Below are 9,336 nucleotides of genomic sequence, written 5' to 3' on the forward strand. Positions count from 1 at the left end.
GAGAAATTATTGAAAACATGTTACAGCAACTTAAAAATGGTAAAAGAATACATTATTTGTGTGCATTTTAGGGTTTTTCTTCTTAAAGGATGTTTTTCCAATGAAGAGGGTTTTCTCCCCATGAAGAATATTCTTCACAATTGATAGATGCTAATTTCTTAAGAATAATAATACAGATCATTGGCCATAAAGAATAGTTAGGCATCTCATCTACCCTTCCTTTACTGACATAGTAAAAGGTCTGTCAGAAATGCCGGGCAATCTTGTTTGAGAATTGTTTGTTCCCTTTCCTAGTAAGTCTCTTCTGGGGAAGGACAGCGGTGTGCTCAGCCCTATTTGAGGAAACTACCTTTCTCTTTTCTTTCAGTGGGCATAAGCTGTCCATGGTTGGTTTTTCCATAGTGTGTATAAAATTAAGAGAGAAAACAAAAAAGATGAAAAGCTATAATTTTATAAAGTCTCAAAGAACTGGTATGTAGGTGGAAGGTTGACAGACTTAAACTTTTCTTGTTCTCTCTCCAGAAAACAGAGAATATGTATCACAGCAAGAGTTTCATTGGGTGTAAGAAAGCATACTAGGATACGTGCTGGAGTACTGACATGCATCAAAATGTAGTAGGATCTATGAATTCAGTTTGTACTTACAATTCTGTCAAGTTTGTTATATATTTTAGCATTACCTGAAAAGTCTAATTACATTAAATCCCAGGGGATAGTCCCAGTACTTCCTTTAACTGATATTTTCATAGGGAATTTTGATAATGATCCATCATTGGGATTTATAATTTATTTTTTTACACAGAGAATATTGAAATAGGTTCAGAGGTTCATTAACAAAAAAGTATTATTAAATACTGTGAAGCACTAATGTCACTGGTACAGAAATAGATAAATAGAATTCCCCTATGAAAAATGAGAGCTTCTGTAAGAAAATGAAGCATTTGGGGTTTATTACTACTATTATTTTAACTTGCTGGTTCATGCCACTATATTCTGAGTGGGGAAAAAAGGCAAAACTCTCTCTTTTTAAACTGTTTTAAGAATTATCTGAGGATTAAAATTTAAGTGGTACTTCTCAGATACTTGTGTATTTAATAGTCATTGTATAAGGGATCTGATACATATCTGAACAGTTTACATGACTTTGTAGCCTATCATTTCAAAATGCCAACTTCAATATTAAAATGAGGATATTTTACAAGCCATCAAATGAGCAGTTTTAAACTTGGAGTCACAAGCCTTTTGGCATGGGTATAATCCCTTTGATAGCCCGAAGAGCCACGGGCCCTCTTCTCAGGAAAATCTGTATGTAATTTTGCCTCTAGTTTCAGGGAGTTCTTTGAGTCCCTAGAAATCCATCTGTGGACACACTCGGGTCAGTTTAAAACCTCACCTCAGGTTACCTCGTTGATATGAGAAACCTCTATTTACATACATTTGTAGGCATAGACATTTAACAATCTTTTTGGAGAGTTCTTTAAAATCTATCCTGAGAATTATTTAAAAAAAATAATATCCTTAGTCTCAAAGGCATAGTCTCTGGAATTTTTTTTAAGCTAAGTGAACCATTAAACACCTCCATTGCTACTTAATATACCAAATGGGTGACTACTTTTCCACTTTTTCTTGGCAAAGATTTTCCTTAAGGATCTGTAGAGGAGTTTATGGTCACCTAAGGATGTAATGATTTTCATTAAGGGATTAAATTCCTTTACTTTGTGTAATAAAATCCTGACATACTTGAAGACTGGTGGGAGGTAGTATTCTAATTGAATTTTCAGTTAACTCAGCATTGACCAGACGATTTTACACTGAAAATCTTTTCAGCCTGTTAATAACAGTGCTTTTGGCTTTTGTAGGATATAGGCCATTTTGATTATCATTATATAACTTACCAACAGATGAACTGGAACTCCTAAGCACTGTTTATAAGTTAAATGTTCAGCCATAAACCAAAGAACGAAAACAAAAATTTAAGTTTCCATTTTCTGTACTGTGTACTAAACATTCTAGGAATCTGATTGTGTCTGTCAGTTTGTATACTGTGTAAGAATATGTGCATTTCTTTTGTAGCCACGTCATGAATATTTTAATGTCCCTGTGTACTAAATGACTACTCATCGTGTATGCAGAGTTTCACAGAGGAAATAGAGAGCTGATATACTTATGAAAGAAAATATCCTCAGCTTGGTGACTATCTTGTATAATAGAGCATTTCAGAAACCAGTACCTTTACAATTGTAATTGTTTTTCCTGTCCTCATTTTTCTTTTTCTGTTTTATTTTCATCCTATATGTGATCTTGATGTAGTTTATTCCTGCTCGCAACTGGCTTAATTTCTTCTTGAAATATGACCTATGAATGTTTTGAGTAGTAGTTCATCTTAAACACATACATGTCATCATTTACGAACCATCTATGATTAAAATCTTGTAAGAGAAAAATTTAGCCATCGTTAAAATGTTCACCAAAGAAAACAGCGGAAACGCAATGGCCAAATAAGTGTGGCTTGGTCTTCAAATGTTTCAGGGGAGAAAAGAAATTCTCTTTAGTGTGACTATATTACAGCCTATGTGAGCTAACGTTTTCTAATGTATCACGTAAAAGCGTATTTGGAAATAATTCCAGAAAGTAAAATCTGTACTGTTCCGTAGTATTTAAGGGTAAAACATTCACAGTTCTTAAGTTCCTGATGCCACCTTTATTCAGTGCTAGACAGTGTTGAACAGTCCCTTTCAGAGTGATCAGAAAGCTCTGTCAGAAGCCTCTGTGGCAATATCTCTTGTTTAATAAGAAGTAACCTTTTCAAAATGTTAATACTGAGTTTATATAGTTAAAATTCTAATACTCAATTTAAATACTAATATTTTTACTAGTTATGGTTTTATAATATATATTAAGTCTTCATTTAAATACTTACGATTTGTTAACTATGGTTTTATTTTAAGACTTCTAATATTGATCGTTATTGTGTATACTTTTAATGAAACATGCAACTTATTTTACTGTAAAAGGAAAAGTACCAAATAATTCACTGTTCGTATCTAGAGAGTTTAAAAGCCTAAGTTATCATTAAACAAATTCAGAAGACACTCAAACAGGTTTACCACTGAAAGACGACCTATGAAAATGTAGATTAGGCAGGTATGCAGAGCAGTTCTTTCCATTCTCTATGTCCTGCATTACATTTGAAGCACCTGGGTGGGCTATCAAATGAGAAACTTACCATTATACATTGAAAGCATTGCGAAACATTGGTCTTTCATTTCCATTGTTTTCCCTTTGTCCCTCCCCTCACCCTGCAAGATGTTATTCATCTGGTTTTAATGCTGAATATGCATTGTCTCCTGCCGGTTTGCTTTGGATGCTATGCTGTGTGCTGAGCTGTAACCAGATGTTGCTTCTTTTGTTATTTGTATACAGCTGCTTGCTTTCAATTCGTAGATTCTGAAATCGCTTTTCTTGCACGTCTAAAATAAAAGTATTGCATGTACTTTGTCTCATGTGAATGACTTTTTTTCTTCTCCATCCCTTTGGACAAATAATATCTTTTATATTTTGGTTTTTCCAGGTAATTTTATTAAATCGTATAAAAAACACCAAAAGTGGCTAAGCTGGCAATCTGTTAAGTGTACAGTTCAGTACTGTTAAGTATATTCACAGTGTCGTGCAATTGACGTCCAGAAATTTTTCCTCCTGTGAAACAAACTGTATCCATTAAACAACTTTCCATTTCCCCTTCCCCCAGCCCTTGGTAACCACCATTCTACATTGTTTCTATGGCCGTGACTACTTCCGCTACTACTTCTTGTCGGTAATTTTGAGCTACAATTTCAGTGTCAACATGGGAAGATCACGTTTTATACTATGGACACAATTTGTAAAAGAAACTAATGTACTATTTGTACAAGTCTCAAGGAGTAAAATGTATAAATGATTCCTTTAAACCAGGACTTTTAGAAAGTACACATTTTAAATAATGCATATTTGACAAGTAACATGCTTCTCTTCATGAAATGCTATATAGGATTGCAGGCAGTGAGCACATAGGGGAAATCTGACCAGCTCCAGGGAATAGAATGGGAGACATTTTTACATGGATAGCGAAGAATGTTAGCTGTATAGAATTCAGTGTAGGCATCTTTTAATAAATGCATTAAAGGTTACATGGTGTTTTTAAGAACTATTGAACATTACAACTGACCTATGAACAATGAGGGGGTTAGGAGCACTGACCCTCCCAGGCAGTTGAAAACTCACATAGAACGTTTGACTCCCCACAAACTTAATAGCCTACTGTTGACTGGAAGCCTTACCGATAACCTAAACATTCCATTAACACATCTTTTGTATATGTATTATATACTGTATTCCTAAAATACGCTGGAGGAAAAAAATGTTAAGAAAATCCTAAGGAAAATACACTTACAGTACTGTATAGTAAAAAGTCTCTGTATAAATGGACCTGTACAGTTCAAATCCGTGTTATTCAAGGGTTAAATGCAAATGATTATTTTTAAATTGTTCCAAGATGTATGCGGTTCAGATGTCAGTATATTTAATGTTTAAGGCTAAACATACATCAAAGAGACTGGTTTATTACATCATTCTTGGGAGTGTTGCATCTTTTTCATCAGACTTACTTTAAAAACTCTATCATGAAAACTCAGCTTCAACACCTGTAACTCAATACTCATAGTAATATGCTTGTGTCATCCATCTCCCCTCCACCTCCATTTTGGCCTCAGGGTTTTAAAGCAAGCCCTGGACATCATTTCATCTTCGATATTTCAGTATGTATCAAGAGACTGAAGTACCACACCCCCCAAAATTAACAGTAACTCCTAATATCTTGTTCCCGGTTCAATTTTTCCTAACTGCCTGAAAATTCCATTTCTATAATTGGTTTGTTAGAACCAGATTCCCAAAAAGGCTCACACTGTATCTGGTTGATGCCTCTTGAGTCTTCTCACCTTCAACAACTCCCCTGCTTTTCGTCCCTGCCATTTTTTTTTTCTTTTTAACCGAGTCACCCATGCTGTAGAATGTCCTCCATTCTGTATTTGGTGGATTGTAATCTTGTGGCAATGTTTAACTTGTTTGCCTATCCCCCATATATATTTTGATGTACCCTGGTTAGGCTGAGGTTTGATGTGGGGAGCGAGGGCAAGAATACTTCATAAGATAACCTTTCTTCACCAAAGCCGATTTTTACCCATTTTTCATTAGTAAACAAACCTACTAAAACTTGTGAACTTTATACAGAGTTGGTTTATAATATTTTATTTAGTACTGAATGCTAAATACCTTCATGTAGGTAGGTCTCAATCGTGTAATGTTATCAATTAACAGTTTTTGAGCACTTTCTAGAAGTCAGGCACTAAGCCTTCTCTCCCTTAAATGTCTAGTATGAAGGTAAGTATTGTGATCCTTGTTTTCCAAATCAGGAAACAGGCTAGTGTTTAATTTACTTACGATTAAATTACATTAACCATGTGATGCTTTACATACAATTAAATCTAATGTATGGATTTACAGTTTAATTTTTTTTCTTTTCCTTGTTTTTTGCTGTACCACAATTAGGATGCAAAAGTAAGTTATTATTGGATACTAAAAATTGCATTTTCTCCATTAAATTATCATATGCCTTTTAATTACAAAATTGTTGCAAGTAATACCTGATTTTGACCTTGGGTCCTGTTTTGTGATGTGCAAAATCAGCCGCTTTGGAATTATTTTTTTCTAGATACGCCTGCTTTGTTTTGTCTTCCTTTGATATTTAAAAATGAGTATTGGTTGTGGCATTAAGACAAAAATGCCTTTGGTCCTAGAGGACTCTTTGTAGTATATCGCCTCCATTGAAGGCACCCTGGGAGGCTGGGAAGGTGAGGTTCTGCAGCCGTGCTGCTGGGGACAGTTAAGTCAAAAACTGAGCAAAAAACGCAGAGGAAGACATTTCTATAAATACATGTGACCTAAAGGGGGGGGAAAGCATGGAAAACAAAATTATGTGAAGATTGGGGAGAACTCTGGGTTTTCCCTGTTTTTTATTTAGGGGAGACTTTTAACACTAACTTACCTTTCCTGTAGCTAATTCGATAGCAGTGATTTCCTAAATTGCCAGTGGGTTTGCCTGCTTTTTGTGTGACAGCAATGGTACTCAGCACATTGGTAGGTAATCAGTGGGTATTTAATGCATGCTGAAAATATCCTTCTGTGGTCTCTGACGTTGGGGCGCAAAACCGTAAATAACCACCTGCTGTCAGCATTCGAATGTGCCCAAACCAATGACCTGCTTGCATTGTTCTCTGAAACTTGCACATCCCTCCGTGTTAATTTCACATTCTCCAGCCTCCCCGGATCTGCTTACCAGAGTCTCACATTTTCCCTCCACAGGAAGCTGAAACCCCACGTAGTGTTCTTGAAGAAATTGGACTGACATAACTCTCCTCCCTTGTTGATGACTTCTTGTGGCATTTCACACACTGTAGATGGTCACTGCCTTCATGTCCATGTTAGCTAATGGTATAAGATGACGTCTTGTCAGTATTACTGTTTTGCTAAGCTGCTTCATTCAGGCCTACACAAAGTTTTTTTTTTTTTAAAGGGAACTTTGGTTAATCAAGTAGTAACTTAAGGGACTTAAATACAAATTAGAATGATGCAGAAAAAGAATGGTACCTTTTCTGGATATTTTAAAGTTTATAGATCTGTTTCTCTCAATCTAATCATGCGTCTATGAGAATGACACAATCAGGTAATATACATTCATTAATTACCGTCTTTGGCAAAGGAAACTGTTAAATTATAATATGAAACCTGGTTTTATGAAACCAAAGACTAGTGTGTAGCATTTCAGCATATATGAGAATAAAGGGAATCGATACTCACATATCAAATGAATTAAAACGTAACTGTTTGAGACTTAAAAAAAAAAAAACCAAATTTACGCCAAAGACCCTTATTGGAAACTACATACTTAAAGGGAATACACAAAGGACTAAATTAAAATGATGTGTTTTACACTAAAAATAAAGTGTTTACACTTTCTCTGGCATTCCAAACCGGGGTTGAGGAACAGAGTATCGGCTGTTTAATAGTGAGCACGTTATTTTTAAGGCCAAGGAACATTCAATTCCTGAGACAGATTGTTTTTGTGGTCATAACCATTTAGTGACTTAGATGGTTTTTGATGCCCCCAAATAAAAATGGAAACATTGACTTACCGGAATTCTTCATAACGGTATCTTACGGTAAATATGTTCCTCTCTTCACAAAGTGTTGCTTAAGTCATTGTTTAAAGCACGAATATTCCTCCTGCGGTGCTTGTTACGGCCAAATTTATTTTGCTTCCCTCCACTTACAAGTGCTGCAAACTTTAGGGCAGCTTCCTTCCCTTCCATGGCAATGCCTAGTTATCAGAAATCTTATAAAAGCAGACACCACGTTTCATGTAAAAGAGTTGAATGAGGTAAAATGACATCAGTGGGCCCTGTATTCTTTAAGGCTGTACAGTTGTTTCGATGTCACTTTTATACATACTTGTGTGTATGTAAACATGTCTTCATGGTTTACACTTTCATTTGTATCTGCTGGGCTGGAATAAGCTTTGTTGTGATTGTGACCAGTACATATTCAGGCCATGTTAGCACTATCACATCACCAATTAGTTGTAATAAATGTTCAACGTACACCACTGTAGTGTGTTTTTATCTTTCTCTTTGCAAAAGTTTGTCAGACTATGGGGGAGCTGCTGAAAGAATTTTAAATTTTTCTCAGTAAAATGTTGAAAATTCACCTCCATTTGAAGGTGGATGCTAAAAGCACACACAAGGTAAATGACGGAAGATATAAGGAGTTTTCATGTACTTCAAGCTCACTAAAAATAATGTGGCTTCCATGCTGAGAGCTTATCTACACATTTATTTTCAATCAATAAATGCCGCTTTTAAAACCTTGATGCAGTTAACGTTTCTGCTTTCTGAAGAAGCAACTCTCATTACTCCAGGTAATCAAAGGTATTGCAAATCAACTGGATCACCCCCCCCCAACGCCCCCAACCGCTCCGAACTGGAGGTGCTAGCAGGTAAATGAACTGGTATTTGCAAACTAGCCCCTAATATAAACAGCAACTCAAAGCTTTGGTTATCATGATAGTTAAGGGACCTCTTACTAGCTGCACATGGGAAATATTACATACTAAAGGATATTAAAGAACAAGACATCAACTACCATCAAGTTTCTAGTCTGCTAAAAAGATACTTGCAGACAGGGGTAGTCTCCAACACTCACATGGTTTATTCACTGAAAACAGGCCTGATGGGCTTCTGCTGGCACTGTAGAGCTGGAATGTTTAAATCATAAATAGTGATCAGGTTATAAGTTTAAAAAACATTAATACATTTAAGTTCAAGATGGACACTTACCAAGATAATGAACCAGTCAACTGGTTTAAAACTGCTCTGTCCCTCCCTCCACACCGCAGTGCCCGTGAATGCTGGAGGGGAAAGACCCCATCATCTCATTACACCTTGAGCACAAGCTGGTGTTTACCCTATTTTGTCCTCCATGATCGATGAAGGCTATTCAGCTCGGAATACCACCTTTAATTATGTGTATCTCGGCTGTATTTAGGGAAGTACTGAAAAATACTGGATTTAGGGATACTTACTCAGCATTAGTGAATCCAGTAGGTAATTAGAAAATTTTCAATCATTTTTAGGGTAAAGCAGGCATTTAAAGTTGAACAAGTCAATTTTTAAAGTAAAATGATTTCTGGACCATACTTCCTTTTATAGGCTACATACTAAGAACTCATTTCAACAGATAACCACTCACTCAGAAATCCCAATCTTAAAATTTCTTTCCCTGTTAGCTTCAATACTTTGTGCATCCTTAAGCCCTTATTTCCAAATCCTAAGTTGCCAAAAGCCACATACTCTAAAATTCAAGATGTCCAGTATGGCAATGGAAAGGTTACAAAGAAAATTAAAAACATATAAGAAAGTATAAGAGCATCTTTTCTTTTTTATGATCTGAAGACCAAGAATGATATTTTTTTGCCTTAAGCCTTTTTTTTTAAACAGAAATTTCTCTGACCACTTTTTTAATGAGAATTGCTTTAACACTAAGCAGATTCAGTGGCAGTGACCCTAATTTCCCAGAAAATGACAAAAATAAGACTTACCTCTATATAAATAGCTCCCCAACACACTATAAAAAAGATGAAGCCCTTAACGGAAAACCTCCAGCTGAGAAGGGGCTGTGAATATGGGACAGGATGGAGAGGAAATAAACTGACTTTAAAACAAAAGGAATTTCAAAGTCAAAAAGCTG

At 35.7% G+C, this 9,336-nt stretch overlaps 1 protein-coding gene across 5 annotated transcripts in view; it reads left to right on the forward strand.

Annotated features, from left to right (window-relative positions):
* Window positions 1-6,946, forward strand: part of AP1S2 (adaptor related protein complex 1 subunit sigma 2) — a 28,140-nt gene extending 21,194 nt beyond the window's left edge. For 2 of the 5 annotated variants that reach the window (XR_015723289.1, XM_045799897.2), the window contains one exon: window positions 2,074-3,493. Coding sequence is in view for 3 of the 5 variants with exons in the window: in XM_045799897.2 (XP_045655853.1) it covers window positions 2,074-2,109 (36 nt within the window). In the remaining 2 variants the exon portion in view is untranslated. The other 3 variants (XR_006780097.2, XM_045799895.2, XM_045799894.2) reach the window with 2 other exon arrangements.
* Window positions 6,947-9,336: the final 2,390 nt, after the last annotated feature.

Source organism: Ursus americanus, chromosome X (assembly GCF_024610735.1).
Source record: "Ursus americanus isolate L20-20 chromosome X, mUrsAme1.1.p, whole genome shotgun sequence".
Taxonomy (NCBI): domain Eukaryota; kingdom Metazoa; phylum Chordata; class Mammalia; order Carnivora; family Ursidae; genus Ursus; species Ursus americanus.